The sequence below is a fragment of the Drosophila ananassae genome, unplaced genomic scaffold (assembly GCF_017639315.1).
Source record: "Drosophila ananassae strain 14024-0371.13 unplaced genomic scaffold, ASM1763931v2 tig00000091, whole genome shotgun sequence".
Classification (NCBI taxonomy): Eukaryota; Metazoa; Arthropoda; class Insecta; order Diptera; family Drosophilidae; genus Drosophila; species Drosophila ananassae.
In genome coordinates this window covers 416,871-442,356 of record NW_025319113.1, presented here as the reverse complement: position 1 = coordinate 442,356, position 25,486 = coordinate 416,871, and the positions used below count along the sequence as shown (strand labels likewise).

Below are 25,486 nucleotides of genomic sequence, written 5' to 3'. Positions count from 1 at the left end.
CCTCCACCTGAATTTCCACTTCCACATCAGTCGCCAGCTGCGAGAATCTCCAATACAAATCACTCCCGATCTCGCTAAAATTAAGCTCCTCCAATTCTTCTTGAAGCGCGGTGAACCGCTCACGCAAACGCTTCTCCACTGACTCCAGCGCCATAATAGTGCAATCCTCAGTCCGCGCCGCAGCCTTCACTTTATGATGCAGCGCCTCCATCTCCTGGCAGGTGACCTCTGCTCTTCTCCGCAGCATCCTTTCCCGGTTCGCGGCAGCAGCTCCAATAGTCTCAGCTCCAGACTCCATTATTTGATTAAAATGCAACTTGTAACAACAACAAGGGCGTTTTCTTTTTATGTTGATGTTGGCACTTTTAATGTTGATCACAATAATCAACCGGGATGAGATCACGTCGGGGTCACCAAATGTTGAGCTATTAATAGTTTTTAATAGCAACCGAATAACTATACGCGTTTCAAATTATAGTTTCAATATATTTATTTTGGGCTCAATTTAACCCTAATACAAGCGGCTCCAATAAACTCCAAATCACAACAAACGCCAAAACAAGAGCTTGCGCAGAAGCTCAACTAAAGCTCCCCAAAGCGCATACGCTACAAATGCCAATAAAGCGCATGCGAAACTGGGGACAAAACAGAGACGAAACATGCTGATAACAACAGCTGCAGCTTAGCATATTATAATTATTTTAGATGAATTCTTTGGTGGCTGCTTGGCCCAACAATATTGGTTTCTATTGTTGAGAATATAAAAGAGTTTATAATATTTGGCCCAAGTTATTGTGATATTTGCCTCTTCATTAATTATTTCGCTTGAATTTTTAGTTATTTTTAAAATGGCACTCGTTACGTTACTTATTTGATTAATTTTCTCACTTAATTTTTTATTTATTATGACCTGCTTATTATTATTTTCTAATTGTCCGTTTATTTTGTTCTTTAGTATTTCATGATCATGGTGTTCCTAGGATTTCTATTGCTCTTTTTTGTCTATTGCTTGTTTTTAGTTTGAGAAGGTTTTGTTTTATCTGATTTAATTCGTAAGACAGGTAGGGGTATAGATGGTGTGATGGTGTGAGGATGTTTAGTCCTTTGTTAAGTTCGTCAAATGTATTGTCGTATTCTTTTAGGTCGAATGTATGGATGATTTTGAATGTTCCCTCTTGTTTGGCCGCAAGTCCAGTCTCAAGTGAGATCACTTGTGAATTTGAATAATCAAGGACCGTGGACAGGCTGAGGCAAGTTGGTATGAATAGTCTGAAAGTTAGTTTCTGATGTTATTCTTGTGTATTATTTTACCGGATTGAGTTTTTATTGTAGTGTTATTATTTTCTTTGACTGTTTTGGTACCTAGTCTTTTGTCGATTTTTACATGAATTGTATCTCCTGTCTCGTATTGTTTTGGCTGTATTTTATCCTGATTATGGTATTCTAAGTCGGCTACCTGTTTTTTTTTTTTTATTTTTCCCTGATTTCGGTCCGCTGTTTCTCTATGTCTTCTGTGGTGTTCGGAGTGGACCTCCTGAAAAACACCTCAACTGGTTTTTCCTCTATTACTGAATGGATAGACCCATTATATTCTTCGACTGATTTGAAAATTAGGTCTTCGAATGTCGTACTCCCGTTGTCTTTTTTAATGCATCTCATGATTTCTGAAAGTGTTGAATGAAATCCAGGTAGAACGATTACTGGTTACTGGAACGATTAAGACCATTACTGGTTGAAGCGTATGGGGCTGTTGTATGGACTGATATCACAGGCCGACAATTTCCAACTTTTTTTTTCCTCCACGCATAATTTTACCTGCTCCATAATCTTTAGGCTCCCCTGAACCAAAGTCCAGAACAAACATAGGTTCTATCACCCACCGTTTCCGCGGTACACCTAAGAGAAGAAATTGATCAGATTTTACCATATATTGAATTATGTAGGCCGTGAAATGGCTACGACCATTATTGTTTCCAGTACATATCATTTTTGAAATGTATGTGTACCAACTAAAATTAAAAAATGGTATCTAGCAGTTACCATATCTTTGGAATACTCATCCAAAGTTGAAATCTCAGATTTTCTACGTTAATTTTTTCTCTTCTATGATTTTTCCCCAAACATTTTTCTATGGAAGATTTTTATTTTCTTATTGAAATCAGTAGATCATACCATGTTTTAATTTTGGATTTAAGGAAAAACTCGGAATAATTTTATTGAATTTAATATAGGTGGTTCAACAATATTTTCTTAAATTAAATTGGAGTTTTTAATCTCATATTTTCAAAAAGTCATGGCTATCTAAAACTGTTTCTATATTCAAAACGTATCTATTGCAGGTTCAGCTTGTTTAGTAAAGCTTTACAGAAGTTGTAGATAGCCATGACTTTTTGAAAATATGAGATTAAAAACTCCAATTTAATTTAAGAAAATATTGTTGAACCACCTATATTAAATTCAATAAAATTATTCCGAGTTTTTTCTTAAATCCAAAATTAAAACATGGTATGATCTACTGATTTCAATAAGAAAATAAAAATCTTCCATAGAAAAATGTTTGGGGAAAAATCATAGAAGAGAAAAAATTAACGTAGAAAATCTGAGATTTCAACTTTGGATGAGTATTCCAAAGATATGGTAACTGCTAGATACCATTTTTTAATTTTAGTTGGTACACATACATTTCAAAAATGATATGTACTGGAAACAATGATGGTCGTAGCCATTTCACGGCCTACATAATTCAATATATGGTAAAATTTGATCAATTTCTTCTCTTAGGTGTACCGCGGAAACGGTGGGTGATAGAACCTATGTTTGTTCTGGACTTTGGTTCAGGGGAGCCTAAAGGTTATGGAGCAGGTAAAATTATGCGTGGAGATTTTTTGCTGTTGGCCTGTGTATTTTAAGTTGATCTTCTAAAAGGAATCGAATCGCTGCAGAGTTTAAAGAGCATTCGTTGTCCATTACTACCCACTTGGGCGTGCCGAATGCTATCAGCATTTCTCTCAAAGGCGCTTTAATGTCCTCGGAGGCCCTTGATTTTAATATTTTGATTTGGGCGTATTTTGAGAACTTGTCGAGACCAGTTAGAATATTATTTTTTTCTGTAATATAAATGTCTATGTGGATGATTTCTCCTGGGTACTTAGGGATGGGAGTTGGTTGGATTGCCCCCTTCGGTGGGTGTCTATCGTATTTGGATTCTCTACATGTTTGACAGGATTGGACTATTGCCTGAATTTTTTTTTGAGCTTGTGGGAAGAAGTATTTTTTAAGAATTTGTATTTTGTTTTCTTTTGCGTCTCTGTGTGCCCTTTTGTGCTCTAATGTAATGATCTGATTCTGGGTTGTTTCTGATGGTACATTTTCAACTTGATTACTAGTAAACCTAACTTTGTAAGACTTGAAGTGCGTAGGATAAATAGTTTGAATTTTTCCCATTATTTCCTCTGAAGTGTAGATACCATTGATAATTCTGGGATCTAATCGGGCTCGGAGTATATTAATGATTTCCTGTTCTGTGTAAGAAATCTTTTTTATTATATGGCGATGAAAAGTTGGAAATGGAATTTCGAAGTTATACGCATCAGTGTTTTCTTTTAATAAAAAAATTTGGTTTTTAAATGTGTTGATCGGGGCTTCTACTGAGAATATTAGATTATGTGAGGAACTTTCGTCGCTGTGGATTGTAGAGTCTGAATGGATTGAATTAACTTCTGGTCGGGCTCTGGATAGGGCGTCTGCTACTACGTTAGCTACACCGGGCTTGTATTTAATTTCTGGGCTGTATTCGCCGATAATGTCCCTCCAGCGTTTTAGCTTGGCATTGTGGTTATTTGCAATATTCGAAAAGGTCAGAGGTTGGTGGTCTGTATAAATTGTCACTTTCGAATATCCGTACAGATAATGTCTTAAGCTTTGGAGAGCCCATACGATGGCTAACATTTCCCTTTCGTTCGTTGCGTAATTTTCCTCGGTTTTCGAGAGGATACGGGATATGAATGTTATTGGTCTATGGTTCTGTTCTAAAACGGCTCCTATGGCAAAATTTGATGCGTCTGTGGTCAATTGGAATTCCTTTGTGAAGTCTGGGTACGCTAATGTTACATCCCTAGATATAAGAGTGTTTTTAAGTTTTTCGAATGCACCCGTTGCCTCTATGTCTAGGTTAATAGCTATTCTGCTTGACTTGTATTTGGATACGCGTCCTTCTTCTCCCCTTAAAAGGGCAGTTAAAGGTTTGGCAATCTTCGCATAATCTTTAATAAATCTCCTATAATAGCCTGTCATTCCTAGAAATGATCGAAGTTCCTTTAGTGTTTTAGGTATTGGGAAGTTTTTAATTGTCTTGATTTTTTCGATGTTGGTTTTAACTCCCTCTTCTGAAATCGTGTATCCCAGAAAATCAACTTCTTTTTTGAAAAAGTGGCATTTGTCGATTTGTATCCTCATATTGGCTTTTTGTAATGTTAGAAACACTTTGTTCAAGTTTTCGGCATGGTCGTTTTCTGTTTTGCTGAAAACAATGATGTCGACGACGTACACATAACAGATTTTCCCTATGTGTTCTCGCAAAATGTCATCTAAAGCTCTTTGAAATATGGCTGGTGAATTTTTTAATCCAAATGGTAATCGTATACATTCGTATTTGCCTCCATTTACTGCGAATGCAGTTTTTTCCATGTCTGACTCTTTAAGTGGTATTTGATGAAATCCACTTTTTAAGTCTAGTACTGAGAAGAATCTGTAGTTTCCTAATTGTGCGATTATTTCGCCTATTTCAGGAATGGGGTACCTATCGGATATTGTTACCTCATTAAGCTTCCTATAATCAATAACTAGCCTGTATTTTTGTTTTTCATTAGAATCGGTTTTTTTCGGGACTACCCAAACTGGTGCATTATAGGGTGACCGTGAGGGTCTAATAATGCCATCCTGCAGCATTTCTTGAATTTGTTGTTCTACTTCTTGCCTAAGCGATGCCGGATATGGGTAGTGCTTTCCGTAGACAGGGGTATCGGAGGAGATCCTAATTTCTCCTACAACTCTGGTAGTGTAAGTTAGTTTCGTTTCGGGATCGGCGAAAAGGTTTTTATGGGTGTCGATAAATTTTTTGAATTTTTCTCTTTGAGTTTCTGTCATATGTTCGTCTGTTGGTCCGATCTTGTTTACGGCTTGTGCCTCTAATTGGTGGATTTTAATTTTCCTATTATTTTCTAACAACAGAATATCATTTTTAACATCTATTATTGCCCCTAGTTTTTTCATAGTGTCGTTACCTAGAATTCCATGGAAGGTTTTCAGTGTATCTAATAGAAAGAATTTTAGTGGGGTATCTGATATGTTGGGAAGTTTAATTATTGTATGTTGTTTTATTTCGTTATTCCCTCCTACTGAATTTACTGTAAAGTTGTTACTATTGGGTTTAGGGCTTGGTACTAGTTTCGCTTGAATGTAATTTTGATTTGAGCCGGTGTCAATTAAGAATTTCAGAGTTTTGCCGTTCCCGATAGTTACCTTAAAATAGGGTAAGGAGGAACGGTTTATTCTAAAAAATATAATTCTGACATATCAATGGATTCCTGTAGTTCGGATTCCGCTTGCCATGAAGCTTCTTCATCCAGCTCGTTTATTCCATTCTCTTCCGATGACTGAAAATATTCTTGTTCCTCATCTACTTCTGGTTGTATATTGAACTGGCGTTGCATTTTATTAGTATTTTGAACATTTGTGCTGCTCAGGGGTCGTTTCCCTACAAAATTGTTGTCCTGAGGTCTATTCATATAGTTAACGTGGCGTGAACGAATAGACTGGTCTACGTCCATGGGTGTTGGCTTTGGTTGGGATCTGGGAGGTGGGTTGGGGTTAAAGAAAGCTTGCGCTCCTGGTTGATTTGTCTGAGTTTGGTTGAGTGGGTTAGGTCGGTTTGGTGTTGTTTCAAATATCCTTGGTGGGATTGCGGGTTTTTTTACTTGGCTTGGGTAATAGTACAGATTTGGTTTGGTCATTCGGGGTAGGGCTTGTGGCGGATACCCTCTAGTGGGTACTAAGTTATCTCTTCTGGGGTAAATGTTTTTTGGTGTTTGGCCATTCCTAGTGTTCTGATTCTCTATTAGATTGCAAAGATGTAATGCATGTCCTAAGTCGTGGGGTTCTTTAATAGCCAGAAGTTGGGAAAGATTGCCGTTCAGGCCTCTTACAAATGTATCCAGTGCTTTCTCTCTATACAGTGCTGTTAGTGCCTGTATAGTTTCCTGAGATGCTTCAAGATTCCCAATTTGGTTCAAAATCAAAGAAAGTTGTTGCGACTATCGAGTTGTTGCTTTGGTTAAGTGCATAAAACTGATATTCTAGTGTCTTTAAGTCTCTCCTATCAGCAAAGTGTGCAGTCAGACACTTCGATATTGCCTCCCAGTCCAAAGGTGTGTTATAGGACTCGAGGACAGCATCTGCTTGACCGACGATTTTGTTCCTAATCGCTAATATTATGCCATAATATTTTGGGGACCCCTTTTTACTGTCATAAATTTTTAAAACCCTTTCTACACTTTTCTTCCAAGACGAATATTCGGTCTTGTTTCCGGAAAAGTCTCTAAGTGTCCGCACTATGTCTGGTAATTTATCTTACTCACCAATGTTGTGGGCTAGTTCCCTTTTAATTATTTGGTCTGAAAAGTTTGAAAAGTCCTTGTTTGGGTTAATGATTTCCTTTACTAACTAGCTAGGTTCTCTTGAAGTATGTCCCTAATTTTCTCTTCAATGTCTTTTTCCGTCAGTAGTTTCGAACTCGTCCTTACAGAGGACGAAGGTCCTGCAAGATTTCCCATCCTATCTACTAAGTCCTGTTCAGTCATTTTAATGAGGTTTTTGATGGATGATCGTTAGTGGTCTTATGGGGGTAAGTTGTTTGGATGTCAGACGAATTATATTTAATTTTTCTAAAAATTCTAGTTTAGATCTTCGTAAGGTTTCAATTGGAGCATATGTTATTAATTTGTATGATTTGATTGGGATTTCCTTAAACTTGATTTTTATATCCTTTTTAATATTATTCTTAAAAATTTTTTTTTTTTTTTGTTTAATTTCTTGATGAGGTCTTTCCTCTTATTTTTGATTTGAACTATTAATTTTTTGTTCGTGTTTTACTCAAGGTTTCTTAGGGTTTTTATGTTTTCAATTATTTCTTAACTAGCTTACATTAAAATCATTTCGGCGTGCTATCGTGACGATAGGTTCGGCTGATTCCTTTTTGTCCCACGCAGCAACGATTCCTCCTGTGTGTGGGTCTACTACGGAGCCTCTTCTATACCTGGATCACGTTCCCTCTGAACGGGTACTGAAGGGATCACGGCGATAAAAGTTGGAGCCTGGTTTTTCCGCTAGGTACAATTCCTTTAGGAGTGTGTTGTAGCGTTTCTTTTTTAACGGCACTTTTGCAATTCCGAATCGCGGTGTTTGGCGTTTTCTTAATTTGTTGAAGATATAGCCGAACGTCGGGATTTTTTTACCGATCTGAACGAGATTCGGAACTTGTATCCTTTCGCGGTTTTTCACCAGGTCCCTGCTCGGGCGCCAGTTAAAATGATTTTATTAATATTCTTTTAAAAAAAGAAATTAATCTTTTTCACGTTTTGTTTATTTGAGTATCGGATTAGAACTGACAATTGTGATTCTTATAATTAATAATTACACCTATACGATGCTCCATCGCTGCCGCGATCTCGGTCGCGGTTGCTGCTGCTGCTGGCGTCCCTCGATGTCATTGGTAGCTGATGTTGTTGCTGTAGCTTAAGTCCATATCTTCATTGCTGATTGGTCAATGCAAGTGCATTGTGTTGTTGGTGGATGCACTTGCCATTAAGTTCAGTGAGCTTTGCCAAATATTTGGGTGTTTTCTTTCTTTTGGCTTTCCCACAATCGCAAGCATAATCAATGCTTACTCAGCGCACGTGTCTTTCGATCCGTGTGACCCTTATTGGTGCCACGGCATCATATTGCATCCGGTGCACGGTGCACTCAATGCGTTTATGTAAGCTCTTTTGCAGTTGTTATTGAGAACTTATGTGCTTGGACTTAGCGTTTTATTAATATTATCTAGTGTTTGACATTTTGGGTGTTAACTAATGTAATAATTATAGCTTAGCATATAATAATTTTTCTCGTAGCTTTTGATAGTCGCAAGCCGACTCTTCTCGGCCACTCGGCTTTATTTTATTGTTGTCATTAAGTTAACGAGCTTTCGCCCGTCCTATGCTAAAAGGCGGGCTCACTTGTATTCTTTATCGCAGTGCATATGCATTCTAAATCGGAGCTTTCTGTCTCCATTTCATATGCGAATAAATAAACATTTTTATAACGTGGTGAAACAAATAATTACTTTGTTTTTATTTTGGATAAAAGTCATTGAAAAATCTCAATGACCAAACAATACCTTTGACTAATATCCTTAAAAGAGAAGCTGGTAAAGCTTGTAAGTTTCGTTCAAAAAATTGATTTGCCTGTAGATTTTGATGATACCCAAATCAATGCGTTTGACAGACTCAGGAGTTTTCTTGCTTCTGAAGATGTAATTCTGCACTATCCTGACTTTTCGGGCACTACCCAGACAACGGACGCTTCTTCTACGGGTATTGTTGCGGATTTATTGCAAAATAAAAGACCGATAGCCATGATTTCGAAAACTCTAAAGGACAGGGAAGTAAACTACGTCACTAATGAGAGGGAGCTTTTGACGATTGTACGGGCCATTTCAAGGCGACATTAACTGTACGGAATGAAAGACATCAATATATACCATACATACCATATATGACCAACAGCCGCTTAAGATTGAGCGCTGGAAAGCGCGCATTGAAGAAAGCGGCGCTATGGTTATATATAAGCCGGAAAAGGAGAATTGCGTAGCTGATGGCTTGTCGCGCCAGAACTATGCCTTTCAGAATGCTCCAGGGTCAGACGCGACAATAAACAGCGAAGAGTCGTTAACTTATGTTATCGAAGCCAGTGACAATCTGGTCAACTGCTTCCAGAATCAGATAAATCTGTAATACAATACACTGTGAGCTGCGAGTAGCGTTTCCCGCTACCAAGTAACATTCTTCATTGCATAGCATTTCAAAGGCACAGGTGGAGAGATTTCACAGTACTTTATCAGAGATAGCCAGATGCTTGAAATTGCAATGAAAGATTGATGATGTTGTCCTCTTATTTATCCAGGCAGCCATAAAAAATAATAGAACGTATCACTCTGTAATGAAGATGAAACCAATTGAAGCTGTCTATGGCAGCCTTGACCTTGCTTCGAACATAGTTGGCAAGCTTACGAAAACACAGCTGGAGAAGCGGAGTTGGAATAATCCAGCTCGATAAAATAGATCCAGTAAAATCCAAAGTATTAGGAGTCAAGACTACCCCACTGTACGTAGAGTACGAAGTTAAAGCTGATCTGGGGACCACGGTTCTTATTAAAAGGATGGAAGAAAGGATAAAATAGAGCTTTTGGTTAGATAGACTAGCCGCTTCTTACGAGACTACACTTTTTGATCAATTTAATGATTGCCCTAGCCGTTGTAAAAAAAATAACTTTAAGCATACGTACACCCAACATCATGAAATAAATGAGGATCCGCCTATTAATGGGCCAAGACTAGGGCCGCTGATTAGAAAGTCTGAATACATCACTGAAATGACACCACTCAGGTGTTAGGACTTTATTTATTACAAGAGTATGAATGAAGAAACCTTGCAGAAAATTGTTGACCTCCACATTTAAAAGCGCTATTGGGCCATTCCCTTGCTGGCCCTCAGGTATCTAAGATGAGACTTCATTCCTGAAGAACAAATCTTATCGGATATGGAAATGGCCGAGGACGTCCGTAGTTAACCGACTATTACTTACTGACTCCTTATTTTCTCATTTTCTCTCTTGTCAATAGAGCATCAACGCTACGAATCGTATGATTGATGGGTTTTTACCTAGGCGGGTAAAAACCTATAAGTTTCCAACCACAACTGGTCGAGACTCCGTAGAGTCTCCGGAGGAGATGCACTCCGACTGCCGCTGTACAACCGGGATCCCGGTTCTCTGCATCATTAGAAGCCGCACTCACTACGCTGAAACCGGATAATATATTAATTTACACAGTGACTTACGGATTTTCCGCGGCTCCATATCTGGCCATTAAAAGCTTGCATTAACGTGCAACTGCTCAAAAGATTCGTACTGATTTTTACGTTGATGCTCTTCTTCAGGTGCTGGCAATCTGAACACAACTGAAACTGAGTAGAGACAATAAACTAGGTACTGAACAAAGGAAAAGAAAAATGAAGATTGTATTTTTGGTAGACTTTTTTATAAAAAAACTTCAATGATTATTTTTAGACATTTTTTTAAAAATAGTTGTAATAAAAAAATCCTTCGGTTAATACCATGTAAATAATATATTGAAGACCTGTGTAAAATTTCATTAAGATCGTTTGAGTAGTTTGCAAAAATTCTTGACAACCAACTTTGAAAACATAGTTTTGAGAAAAAGGCGTTTAAAGGTTTGTGCTCTGCCTAAGCGACCTTTTTAACCGGCTGGATCTCCGAAACTTTTAGTCTGATCAACTTGAAAATTTACAATATTCTAGATATGTTATAGAATATGTTATATGTTTTATATCAAAAAAAAATTTTTTGATATTTTGCGATCTCGAAACCCATGTGAGCCCTTAACCATTATGAAGTTAACCAGCAACCTTTTAGAATTGATCCAATCCTCAGATCAAAAAGTTTTGATACAGCTAAATAGAGATACGCCTACAAAAATGCTTGGATTAGCTTGGGGGCCGTTCAAGTATTACGTGACACTCATGGGGGGAGAGGGAGGGGGTCGAAGCCCATGGTCACGTGATATTATCCTCCTTTCACAAAATAACTTTTTTCAATAAATTGACTTTTTATGAACTGTTCAAAAATTTCAAACAGCGTGGGAATTTCGCTTGTAAAGTTGGCAGAATTTTATACCTTTGCGTATATTAGCAAATATTAGCTACATATTTGAAAAATAATTTTATTTAAAAAGGTGTGGGGGGGGTGTTAATATATCACGTTTTTCATAGGGGGGTTTTGTTCATATCATGCGTCATCATTGTAGGGGGGGAGGGAGGTGAATAAACCAGAAATAAGTATCACGTAATACTTGAACGGCCCCTTGGAAACCTGCATCGGACGGGTTTATTTTTCAAGGCAAATTTTTATTTCTAGTAGCTCAACTAATCGCAGCATGGTGTCTCGAATTGGCTAGAATTTTGGACTCATAAGCACTCATAATGAAATGAAAGATTTACATTCAATGACCCCAAAAAATTTAATCAAGGTGTGACACACTGTGACGTCTCATCATCATTTACAAAATAGTGATTCTCTTCTTCGCCTTCACCTCCCTTCCGTACAATTCACTGATTTGCACATTAACGGTAGCATTTGTTGGCACCTAGTGCCAAGACCTACTACCCAATCAAGATGCATCAGCAGGTCACAATATACAAGCATCAGACCTACTAGCCTATTAATAATGTAACGATATTCATAAGCCAATATCCAAACTACTAACCCGGCACTAGTCGATGGGATCACAAGTAGAATCCGCGGCATACCAGTCTACTTCAAGTGTGGCTCCCGTGAAACGGATCACAAGTAGACCCCGCATTACCTAACTACTTCGAGTGTTGCTCCCGTGAAACGGACCACGAGGAGATCCCGCGGCATACCAGTCTATTTCGAGTGTTGCTCCTGTGAAACGGACCACCAGTAGACCCCGCGTTACCTAACCTACTTCGAGTATTGCTCCCGTGAAACGGACCGCCAGTAGGACCGGCCGATTAGGAATCAGCCGAACCACCATACCTCCGGTACTTGGGACTTCCGGGACTTCAAGCACACCACATCAACTCCAGCCTGATCACAGCAAGCGCCTGGTCAACCCGAGCAGTCCCTTGCAGAATCCAGGTAAATGTAGTCAGACTACTTACGGTCTTTGACTACGACTCCGGCACCTACCGTTAATCCTGCGAGTTCAAGTTTGACGTAGTTGCCGCATAACGCTCTACGGACGAACAGCATTTAAACTCGACTCTCATCAACATATACAAAAGATTCTCTTCTACGCCTTTACCGCCCTTCCGTACAAGGGGGAAATTCACTGATTTGCACATTAACGGTAGCATTTAAACTCGACTCCTCCTAACCATATCATGAGTGGCATCCATAACATAAGTGGTGCAATACCTCGATTGAAATTCTGCGCAGCAGTGCTACTTATGCGAACATATTTATCTTTTTATCATAAGCACCAAGGATACATCGTGAGGGTATATTTTTGAACAGACCCGAAAACGATACCGCAGTGGCTCAAAAACATAACTTATTTACTACAGGTACTTGAAGCTCATCGAGATACTAAACTCCAGCAGCAGCCAAAGGACATCGACTGGCAAAACGCCTTAACTCGCAAGATCCCGGCTGATATTGTATTAAGGGGTTGCAACGCTGAAAAAATGCAAGCTAGTGTGTGTTCTTATGATCATGTTATGATAAGAATTCATTAAATATTTAAACACTTTTTATTCAGATAGAGTCATCGAAGCAATCGACAGTCGTATGAAGGTTGAGTTAGGTTAATATAGCTGGCGGTTCCCTCCTAGAGAGGCAACCCCACACTTAGATAGATTTCGCTCCATTGTGATACCGTAGACTGGATCTAATTCTTTTTTCCGCAGGAGGACTCATGGTCCCCCCACATTGAGGCTTTGCTAAATTTTTGATCTTAGACAAAAATTCTGCCAACCGGCATTTGGGAACGGATTCCCAGCAATGCTGGTTTCTCTTTTGGTGGCTTCCCTTAGTTAAAGTTTATATAAAGTATTGGTATACCGGTACCCTGCAATCCACCATGATGCGGTGTGGTGGTGCCTATGCGAGCCAATTCGAGCTGATCGATTTAATAGCCGCTTGGCTGTCTCCTTATATGTTGACTTCTCTTTGTGTGAACCTGTATAGAGTTAAGTATTTAAGCACTTCCCTTGTAGCTATCACATCGGCCTGCAGTGATTGCCCCTGGATAGTATGCCATTTTTTGTAAGTGGCCAGGGAGACCTTATAGTCGGTCCAGAGGATCTTCTCATTTCCGGCTTTCGCCATATTAAACAGGGCTCTGCTTGCCACCTGGAGGGTTGTTCGCTCTGTAGACACCCAGGGTGACCTATTTCGCTTTTTCGAATTTGTGCTTGGACGTGCTCTTCTGAGGGCATTATTGCATGGTTTGGCTTTCTTGCGCAAGGGTGTTAAGGCTTTCCACGGTTTAAAGATAGTCCGGTAGCTGTGGTGCAATGGTATTCGAGTTAGCCTTTCTAGTCGCACCTTCATGGCACGAAGGGCGTAGTGGGTGGCTTACCGCAGGCCATCCCCGGTTGGGGGCGGGGTCCTCCTAGACCCTGCCTAGTCAACTGGCCCGGACGGGTGGGCTCGCCATCTGCTTCAACCCTTGGCCAGACGCCCTCGTCAATGTCGTCAGAAAGGCACCTTTTAAATTTAAAGAATATCGAGAAAAGAATCTTAAATAAATATAAAATAACAGGCTTTACAATTAGTTATTTAAGATACCTATAAGCTCGGTCCAATTTCACCGTGCATAACGCAAAATGTTATAGGAGTTATATTTGCGGATGCTTGATTCAGTTTACACAGGATCAAGCAGTTTTATACCTTTGTAAACCCCCTCTGCTTACTTTTGACAACTCACATGCGAACACTGATCAGGCAATGGCCGATCTCTTTGCACAGTTCTTTCTAGCAATGAATTCACGTAGCACCAGTTTTGCTCAGCCTATTTTGCCCATCCTTTGAAAAAAGGTTTATTATCGGATCTTCTTATGATTAAGCCCGTGTATTTGTCAAACCCTTATAGAGTACCAGGTTGTGTTCTGAAGAACTGCGCCGAAGCACTGTGCCAACCTTTCCTCTCTTCCCTTCAATCTATTTCTGGTGAATTCGAGGTTTCCCCTCATGTGGAAGGAATCTTACATTTTTAAGAAAGAAATATTACATTACATTTCTTCTGCATAAAATCTGACCCTTATAGAGGCATTTCTTAATAGACAACAGTTCCAAAGCTTTTTGAAAAACTAATCACTCCACATTTGCAAAACCTTTGTAGTTTAATAATATCATCGTGCCAGCATGGAATGGCATAGAACCCAAACATGTACTCTCGTGTTTAGTCCGCGTCCCATCTGGTTTGCCCCTAGGAAGCCATCTTGGACCCTTACTTTTTACATTATTAAATATACATATTAAATTTACCGATCATATATCCACCATGGTATGGATGTTTTTTGTTTTATTAAAAGATGGTTGGAAGAATTTATTGATCCCTAAATAAGGTTAGGATAGGTTAAACTGCTGGGTCACCTCTTGTGGAGGCAAGCGCCACACTTAGACCGTATTCGGTCCCTTGTGGGTGGATACCATGGATCGGAACTTAATTTCCTTTATTCGCATAGTATGGGCTTATGGTGAAGAAGTTCTCCCACCCTGAGGCTTTCGTGAACCTTTCTATCCTGTTGGATCTATTTTTGACATAATTGAGATGTTATTGAGGAACCTGTCACCCAGGTGCTGAAGTCTAAGAGAGTGCAGGGCTGGGAAGTAAGTAATTTAAAATTAACGTACCTAGTAGAAGGACTCGACAGTTTCATCCTCTACCCCACCCCTCCTTACCCATTGTAGGTCGTCAAATGCCCACCACGATTCCTTTAGGGTATTATGTTCGGGATACAATTTTGTCTACCATATTTTGTCACTATGCTCTTTGTACTACCTTAAATCTTGTTTTCTTAACGCGTTATCTGAGCAACACTCTTCCTCGTAACATTTTACTCTATCCTTCTCTACCCTTATTATATTATATTCCTCACCCATAGAATACATTCGAATGGATTAGAATGAGTGAGTGCAAGATACAACATGAATTGAGTGAGTCGGAGAGAGAGGGTAAAAGAGCATTCTCACACATTGAAATTCTTTTTTTTTGGTTGGTAGGTTTAGGTGGAAGCAAATAGAATAATTCGGAAAGCCGATAGCTGCCGAATGACTCGAATGGTTTGTCATGCACTTTATCCATTCATAGTTTTTTTTGTTTAATCACACTGAGAAATGTCAAAATGAAAGCGTCAGGCGGGTTGATGCGAAAAACATAAAATGAGTAAGTATAACAGAAGGATATATTTAAGCTCAATTTGAATGGATTCTTGGTGTTGTTTTAAACATTTTTATTAGAAAATTGATTTGATGCCAACAATGTTCGATCTGATATATATATAATAATATGAGCTGTTACCTAACTGCAAGGGTGTATCAACTTCGGCTCCGCCCGAAGTAAGATTTCCTTTCTTGTTATACCCTTGCAGAGGGTATTATAATTTTGGTCAAAAGTGTGCAACGCAGTGAAGGAGACATCTCCGACCCTATAAAGTATATATATGTGATCAGGATCACCTCCTGAGTCGATATGAGCATGTCCGTCTGTCCGTTTCTACGCAAACTAGTCTCTCAGTTTTAAAGCTATCGAGTTGAAACTTTGCACACATCCTTCTTTCCTTTGCAGGCAGTATATAAGTCGGAACGGCCGGGATCGGTCGACTATATCCTTAGCTGCCATATAACTGATTGATCGGAAATGCCATAGCTTTGGTGTTTTTTAAGTAAGAGGGTTGGGACTTTCCACACATGTTACATTTGACCAAACTACCTTATGTACAAAATTTCATAAGGATCGGCCGTCTATATCCTATAGCTACGAACGATCGAAATAGTAATAGAACGATCGAAATTGGCATAACTTTGGTGTTTTTTAAGTTAGAAAGATGAGACTTGGTAAAGATTCGATTTTGGACAAAATAATCTTATTTATTTTCATAAGGATCGGCAAACTACATCCAATAGCCGCCATATAACTGAACGATTGGAAATGGCACAACTGCAAGGGTATATTAACTTCGGCTCCGCCCGAAGTTAACTTTCCTTGTTTTTATTCTAGTGTCGAAAAACACACACAAACATGCATACTTTTATTGTGCATCCATGAATGCATTCGAATTCTTTCGAATGTAACCCTCAACACTCACTCATTCAACTCATTTTTCTCACAAAAATTAAAAAAAAACGTTAAGGTAGATTTAATTCAAATTTTTTCAATTATCTATATTTAATATTATATCAGTTTTTATCAAAAATATATTTATAATACTATGAACAATTTTTTTTAGGGATTTTCCTGTGTAGATTTAATGAATGCTGGTATGAGACAATCCGGAGTATTTTACCTACAAATTCGAGGCACAACATATTGGTTTTTAAAAGTTTACTGCGAGCAAGAAACATCCGAAGGAGGCTGGACGGTAAAATATAGCCAATAATTACGAGGAAAAAATGCATTACATTTTTTTAGGTTATACAACGACGCAACGACTTTGGAGAGCCTCGAGAAAATTTTAATAGAGATTGGGCAGATTACAAAAATGGATTTGGAGAACCAGCTAAGGAGTTTTGGTTAGGAAACGAAAATATTTATATGCTCACCAACAACGAAGACTACACATTGCGTATAGAGCTGGAAGATTTTGATGGCAATAAAAAGTAAGTTGTTCAAATATTAAATGGTGTGACATCTACCAATTTCCCCTTATATCGCAGGAAACGTAATCATTAATATTTTTAAATCACAAAATAAAAATGAATTTAAAATTGTTGTATTTAAACTTAATTTTCTGGTGTTGTGTGAGCAGCGGACAGCGGATATTTCGTCGCTTCAATTATTTTATTGCGCTGTATACTTTAAAATATTTCGTTATTGCGGCAGTGGTTTCGGTCGATTGGGCATCTCTGGTTGGCTGGAGCATCTCTCATCGCTGCAGTCTTATCTGCCCGTTGCATAATGGCGGTATGCATTGTCCCCTTTTCGAGCTTTCCGCATGTGTCCGATCCTTTTGATAATTTCACCAATTTTCTGTTGGTAAAAGCCCCAAGCATCTTTAAATAGCAAGGTTATAGGAAAGGCATAGGAAATAGTCGCCTGATCCTTATGAAATTTGGCAGATCGAATTAGATTACCCAAAATGAAATGACCCGTACCAAGTCCCATCTTTCCAACTTAAAAAACACCAAAGTTAATTTCGAACGTTTTATGATAGCAATAGGATATAGTCGGCCGATCCTTATGAAATTTTGTAGATAAGATATTTTGGGTAAATATCCCAACCCTATAACTTAAAAAACGCAAAAGTTATTTCAGTTATTGGCAAAAAAGTGCAAGAAAAGCGTTGACCGCACTTTTCCAAGGTGTACTCTCATGATATGACCCAAAAAAAGGCACAAATATTAAATTTTTGAGACTTTTAAGGATCCTTTGACGCAGATCGATGGGGATTAGTTCCCTGATTCATAAATGGTATTCCTTTTTTAAAGTGGATGCAAAATATTTCAGTTATTGGCCAAAAAGTGCGAGAAAAGCGTTGACCGCACTTTTCCAAGGGGTACTTTCATGATTTGACCCAAAAATGGGGCCAAAATTAAATCTTTGGACTTTTAAGGATCCTCTGACGCAGATCCACGATTATAAGTTCCTTGATTCATAAATGGTATTCCTTCACTAGCTATAGGATATAGTCGACCAATCCCGGCCGATCCAACTTATATACTGCCTGCCACTTACTGAGAGACTAGTTTGCGTAAAAAGAGACAGACGACGGACATGCTAACATCGACTCAGGAGGTAATCCTAATCAAGAATATATATACTTTATAGGGTCGGAGATGTCCCCTTCACTCTTTCAAACTTTTGACCAAAATTATAATACCCTCCGCAGGGTATAAAAAAATGATGACAATATTTATTCTCAAGTCGTTAAATAAATGTTTAAAAAAAGTTGCTGAGCTATTAATATTTTTTAAAAGCGGCCGAATGAATAAAGATTCCACAATTTACTTTTGGTCTAATTTAAATATTTTTTATTCTAGGGTTCAATTCTAACCCAATTCGCAGCCGCTCAAATCAGTGACAAAAATACAAGTGAATTAAATGAACTCAGAACAATGCATATGATTATCAATTCGATGGCAAGAGACGAGGCGGGGAATGCACAGATTTGCTAGTCTGCAGCTAAAAAAAGCTCCAAAGCGCATGCGCTACAAATACCAGCAAAGCGCATGCGAACTGGGGAGAAATAAACAAAAACAGAACTGCTGATAAACCCGCCGCTGCTCCTCAGATTTAGAATATAACTTATTTTAGAAAGCTTCGCCTTATTCTGCTTGGCTCAACATCCTCCCCCCGTTGAAGGCTGGATTTTTAACAGAATCCTTGAGAGGCAGCAGACACAACCGTGACACCGCACGCTTAGTCGTTCTAACCGCTGTTTTAAGTATGGCAACACGGTTCACTCCGTCACGCCCAGGAACCAGCTCCAGTTTCCTGGCCAGAGGCCACCTCATTGGGGGTAGATTCTCATCCTTCATTAGGACTATGTCCCCAACAGAAATTACAGGGCCAGGGGTGCGCCATTTGGAATGCTGCTGCAACAGCGTGAGATACTCCTCCTTCCAACGGGCCCAGAAAACTTGCTGCAAGTAAGAGGCTTGCCACCCATCCAGACGATTGAAGCTAAGGGCAGTAAGGTCCGGTTCGATGAACGTTGAAGGCGGCCCGCCATTTTTTTTCGCGAGGTTCCCACTGCATACGTACAGCCCACCTCCCGTCGAACCGACCGAAGGACGCTGCCGCGTGACTTACGGCTCGAATCGCGGGAATAGATCCGAGATAGTTAAGTGAAAAGTAAGAGAAAGATATCACGAGGAAGAGTGTTGCACAGATAAGGCAGTTAATATAAGCGATTTAAGATTGTTAGTAGAGCAAGGTGACAAGATGTGGTAGAGACCATTGTAGTCCGAACATAATAGCCTGAACGGATCGTGTTGGGCGTATGTCGAACTACAATGGCTGAGGAGTAAAGGACGAAAGTTTCTAGTCCTTCTACTAGGAACGTTAAAATTTAAGCGTGTTAGTAAATGTTAGTAATGGCTGTCTATATTTCCATAAATAAGATTATATAGAAACATGACACCCTGCATCGTTCTACGGTTTGTTAACGATGGTAAGTTTATTAGTAAAAGTCTACTACGATAAGAGGGGAGGTAAAGATTTGCATCCCAATTAAGTCCCCTAAGACAAAATTAAGGAAGTTTTTTTGTACAGATTTAATGTGATCTTGGTGTACTGCATATTGAGGACTCCAGACACACGATCAATACTCAAGAATCGGACGGACTAGTGATGTATATAACGTTATAGTTATGTACGGGTCATTAAATTCTTTTGACCATCTTTTAATAAAACCAAGCACACCCATAGCTTTATTAAACATGGTAGATATATGTTCGGTAAATTTAAGTTTCAAATCTAATAGGACACCTAGATCGTTAACCTGAGTTAATCGTTGTAAGGCGTTCCCATAGAGAAAGTACATAGCCTGGTGAGGACTAGATCGGTAAAAAGACATGAGTATACATTTCGATCCATTAAGCTTTAGGTTATTTTTTAAACACCAATTTTGAAGTTTATCCAAATTGAATTGAAGTCTAGACTGGGCGCTAGTGAATTTATACTGAAGGCATAGCTTAACATCATCCGCGTACATAAGTACAAGTGAATTAGTTAAGGCAAGGGGCAAGTCGTTAATAAACAGTGTAAAAAGTAGGGGTCCAAGATGGCTTCCTTGGGGCACCCCAGATGTGGCGCGGACTAAACACGAGGTAACATCTTTAAAGAAAACACGTTGGGTCCTCCCAGATAAGTAGCTCGAAATCCAGATAAGAAGATCAGTTGGGAATCCCAAAAGACTGAGTTTACTTATAAGAAGCGAATGGTTAACAGAGTCAAATGCTTTACAAAAGTCAGTGTAAATGATGTCTGTTTGTAAGCCATTCCGGAAGCCATCCGTGATAAAAGATGTTAGCTCCAATAAGTTGGTAGTGGTGGAGCGGCGATTTATGAAGCCATGCTGGCACGGAGTTATTATTGAACTACATAGGTGTTGCAAATGTGGAGTAATAAGTTTTTCAAAAAGCTTTGGAATTTCTGACAATTTAGAGATGCCTCTATAATTTGCAGTGTCGGATTTTTTCCCTTTTTTATGCAGCGGAATAATGAAGGATTCCTTCCACATAAGGGGAAAGATCGAAGTTTCCAGCGATAGATTAAAGAGTTTAGCGAGCGGTTTGCACAGAGCCTCGGCGCAGTTTTTCAGAACACAGCCTGGTACTCCATCAGGGCCTGGCGAATACACGGGCTTGACCTTAAGAAGATCCGGTAACACACCACTTTGATCGAAAGATGAGCGAAATATAAGATTGGCTGATTGGATATTATAAGTGTAAGGCTGAGCTGAGCTGCTGCTAGGTGAATACGTAGTTTGAAAAAACTGTGCAAAGAGATCGGCCATTGCCTGATCAGTGTTCGCATAAGAGTTCTCAAACGTAAGCAGTGGAGGAAAAGATACATTTTTGCGCTTAGTGTTTACAAAGTTATAAAACTGCTTCGGATCCTGATTAAACTGAATCCTGCAGCGGCGAATATAACTCCTATAACATTCTGCGTTATGCACGGTGAAATTGGACCGAGCTACTAAGTATGTTGAATAACTAACTGTACAGCCAGATAATCTATGTTTATTCAAAAGTCTACTCATACTATTCTTTAAGTTGATAAGATGCCTTGTATACCAAGGACTATCAGAATACAGTTTGGTTTTACTTTACCATGAAGTTTACTAACATAGGGTTACAAACCCTCTTGTATTCTGATAGGTAAGTGTTAGAGAAGTCATTCGTTTTTTAAAACTGAGGAAGATGAGGTGGAAGGTTGGTCAGTGGCCGTAACATGTGGGAGTTTCACACCCACAGGTTTGCTTATTTTTTTTTCACCGTACTTGGCTGATGTTCTTGCACGAAAATATTCTCTGGCCAAAAGCTGGCGGAACAAATCGTCTTGAACATCTGCAAGAGCACACGTATTTTGAAAGATGATTGTTTCGGTTTTGATGTACGCCGAGGTATCAATCTCAGAAGTATCAGGGGCAAGCCGGGAAAATGTGTTTCGATGGTGGGATCACCTGCAAGGGCTTTGGTGCCGCCGTAACTTATACTGCGGCATCAGTAAGTACCGGGGGTCTGGGCGGTTGGTTGCCCTGTTTGGTGACTGTTACAGGGGTTTGAATTATTGGGCCGGGGATCACTTGAAGTGATGCCACAGAGGACATATCGGACAATTGCTCATTAATCCTGAGATATTCGGAAGCCGAATTTTTCTCAGGTCCGGCCCTTGGGGTGGCCAGAGATATAAGCGGCTGCATAGTTGTCGGCTGAGCAGGCTGAAGATTATTCGCCACAAGCACATCAGTAAAAGAGGATTTCTTACGCTTTGGAGACTCGTTTAGTAGTTGAAGACTACTAAACTGTGTATCGAGCGCACAGAGTTGGTCATTGATTTTATGAAAACCACTAATCAACTCCTTGAATCCGCTTTTAGTCTGCCTCATGAACGATCTCATTTCGTCATGAACAGCACGACAACCGTCACAGCAAAAGTGGAGACCAGACCAACGTGAGATTGCATCCGAAACTGAGGCCGTGAACCCGGCACACTTAGCGTGTAAAACGTTTTCACAGAGCCAGCAGTGGATGGTAGGCTGGGAAGACGAGATTGTCTTATTACAAGACTTCAACGCACAGCTCAATTTAAATTCCATAATTATTAAAAATTTAAATAATCAATTTATTAAAAATTATTAAAATTTCAACAATTAATTTATTAATAATATTGATGAACCTTGTACCACTGTACCAGGGAAACGAAAGGGGGAGATTGAAGAGAGCAGTTAGTGCGAGTTAGTAAAATTCCAAGAAATAGAGATAAGAATCTCTATTGAGCGAGAAATTGGAGCAATAGAATAGAAGCAACACCGTAAGAGATGAAGAAGCAGAGCAGGGCTATGTTTGAAAGAAAAATTTATATAATTATTATTTTACCTCCAAATATATCACTGCACACGCAAAGCGATACGGATCTATGAATTGCAATTTATTATTTTTATTTTTTTAAGTGAATAGAAATAAACACCGATTGTTTATGGAAAGCTAATAAGCAAATTTTATGAAAACGCAGTGCGCACAAAAAAATCACGTCCGTCCGCTTTGAGATAAAGAGAGAAAACTGTGATTTAGATAATGAGCCGGAGTTAGCACATCTAGATCCGCCGGATTTTCTGAAACCGACACAAGCGGTCTAGAATGAATAATTGAGGCAAAGTCCTCAATTCCTCGAAACCAAGAACTGCGGGATCAACTGTACGATAAAAGTGGTGCTTCGCCGTCTTTACTGCTGCTTCCCATAGACCGCCAAAATGGGGAGAGCGTGGAGGAATAAACCGCCACACGATAGACTCCGACAGGCCAAAATCGTGCAGAGAAGCCTGGTGATCCTGGCAGAGGAATCTTCGCTTCAACTCGATAAGCTCATTCTTTTTTTTTCATACTTTTATCTTTTATTTGTTGGATCTTCTCTTATTAAGAGACTAACAACAATTTTAAAAATCTTAATCTAATACATAATTAGTTTATCTTTGTAAACATCTATACTATGGGGCCTCCGATGTCAACGGGCTGGAAGGTCATTTCTTCTTAATCGGGATTGTTGTCTAACTTGGTTTAGCGATCTGGCTAGAGGATTTTGGAGCGTGGAGAGTTTCCTTTTGTATTTTTCCTGGAGTTGAGAAATTTCGACTTTGACGAGAGGTATACCTAGGTCTCTATGGATATCTTCATTGCAAATATACCATGGAGCTCCAGTGATAACGTCTATATTGCTACTGCTTGCATTGCCCCAAAGTTCGGAGCCATACTTCCAGATAGGATTTATGACTGAATTGTAGAGTAGTACTTTATATTCCAGTCGAAGTGGGGAACGAGGATTGATAAGCCAGTGCAGTCCTCTGGATTTATGTCTTAATTGGTCCCGTTTCGCTTCAATATGTTTTTTCCACGTAAGACGCCTGTCCAGGTGGACGCCGAGATATGTGACCTCATTCACAGAGAGGACTATGGCATTGTTTAGAGTTGGAGCGGGGCAGTTTTGTCTGTTGAGAGTAAAGGTAATGTGTTTAGATTTTTTACCGTTTATCTTTATACGCCAGTCCGCCATCCACTTTTCTATTAGTGCAAGGTGAGAGGAGAGGCTTCTGGATGCTCCAGCGGGCATTTAGATCTTAATTTAGCCTTAATTTCGAAATCTTCTGTTGTAAAGTTTATTTGTTTTACAGTGAACACTCGATTAAGCAGTTATGTTTTGAGCAGCTCATGACAGTTTTGTGGGAGTAATAGTTTTATTTTATACATAAGTCCTTGCAGCCAGCAGAACAGCAGAACAGTATTCTCGCTGTTCATAGGCGGTTCGAATTTCAGATGTGATACGGTTCACCTGCTCTATGGTGCCATGCTTTTCTCGGAAGCCAAATTGATGTTCGGGGATTATATTATTCGAAGTCATATAAGGCGTGATACGGAGCAGTAGAAGTTTCTCAAAAAGCTTTGATAAGCATGAAAGTAGACTTATTGGTCTATATGAAGAGGCCAAAGCTTTGTCTTTCCCTGGTTTCGGTATCATTATTATAATGGATTTTTTCCATTGTTGGGGGAAGTAGCCAAGCTTTGTAATAGAGTTAAATAGAATTTTTATATAATTGATAGCGCACGCAGGGAGCTCCATAATCATTTTCGGCGCAATGAGGTCATACCCTGGAGACTTATTTGGGTTGAGGTGCTTTTTGATGACCTTTCAGTTGTTTGAAATTCTATAGCTGGAATTGAATCTGGAATTGGTAGCTCTGGAAGAATGAAAGGAGAGGCTGCTTGATTTGGAGTAAAAACTTTACAAAGGTGACTAGCGAAGACGATTGCTTTTTCTTCATCGCTGCGCGCCCAAGATCCATCTGGTTTTCGAAGGGGCATATCTGCTTCTATGGGCGGCTTTAAGTTAGGATGGGCTTTCCATAGAGGACACCTGGTACTTTTTGGGGAAAGCTGTTCTATGTATGATTTTTGAGCAAGTTCTTCTCTGCTCCGTAGGACCTTTGTGAGCCTTCGTGTCGCTGTTTTTAGCTTTTCCTTTAAAGAAGGGGATCTGTGTGCCTGCCATTCACGGCGGAGATGCCGTTTTTCCCGGACTAGATTTTCTATATAGGAATTTGTGGCGGAGTATGGAGGTTTTTCTGTAGTCGCAGGAGTAGAGAGCTTTGCTGCTGAGGTCATCATGTCTTCCAGGTGGTTGACTGCATCTTGAATGTCCTTGCTACAGTTAGGCCAGTTTGTCCTTTTTGATGTGAGATAAATTTGATTATTTTGTAATTCGGCATGTTGAAATAGGTGGAGAAGGACAACTGAATGGTCAGACGATAGGTCATCCAAAGGTTCGGCTCGAATGTTGCTTCGTGGAATTTTTCTAGTGATCGCAAAGTCAATTAGGTCTGGCTTCTTCCGTGGGTCCGCTGGTCTAGTTTATTTCCTGGCTGTATCAAAGCGTTGTATAGTTGTCTACCCTTTGGGTTGGTTATGCGAGAACCCCAGTGGGGGTGCTTGGCATTGTAGTCGCCGCCTGCTATAAAGCAATCGCCTAGTGTAGCAAAGAATTGCATAAACTCCATATCAGATATGCAGAAACATGGTGGGCAGTATATTGCAGCTAGGTTTAGATGACCTCCCACGGTCTGAATTCGTATTGAAGTTGACTGCAAGGAATTTGTAGCAACTCGTTGGAGGGATAGTGTTTGATGCGCTGCTTTATGAGGATCCCAGTTCCTCCATGAGCCTTCCCATCTGGATGATGTGTTGCATGAAATATATATCCCGTTAGATAGAAGATGTTTTTGTTCGTTAGATGGGTTTCGGAGAGGAGCATAATATCGATATTATTATCATCAGAAATGTCTTAAGTTCATTTTTGCGCTTTGAAATGCCGTTAGCATTCCATAGACAGATTCTCAAATAAGCCATTTAATTGGATTTTTGTTTGACTAAAAGCTCCATTAGTCGATTATTATTTTGCATTGTGACCATTAGACTTATAAGTGTGGACAACATTCCTTCGATACCCTTTATTTCGGGGGTTGCAGATTATTGGCCTAAACTTTCCCTCGTAGTACCCGTAGGCGGAGGTGGATATCCTACAGTTTCAGTTTCCAGTGGTGCTGAACCTACGCTATTTAATAGTCCTGGCCATCGTAGAGCGTTGGAGAAAGAAACTCCAGGTGTAGTCAAAGACGCCGTGGTGGTTTGGTGGTTAGTGTGAGTGGCAAACGGGCGTTGTTGTAAGGGTTTTTTTGTATTCATACGATT

General features: G+C 39.5%; 1 protein-coding gene across 3 annotated transcripts in view; it reads left to right on the top strand.

The window, feature by feature from the left end:
- LOC26515246 (angiopoietin-2) overlaps positions 1-25,486 on the top strand; it is a 164,720-nt gene that overhangs the window by 71,465 nt on the left and 67,769 nt on the right. For all 3 annotated transcript variants that reach the window (XM_032456152.2, XM_032456151.2, XM_044718158.1), the window contains exons 4-5: positions 16,312-16,443; positions 16,494-16,681. In XM_032456152.2, coding sequence (XP_032312043.1) covers positions 16,312-16,443; positions 16,494-16,681 — 320 coding nt within the window. The remainder of the gene's footprint in view (positions 1-16,311; positions 16,444-16,493; positions 16,682-25,486) is intronic.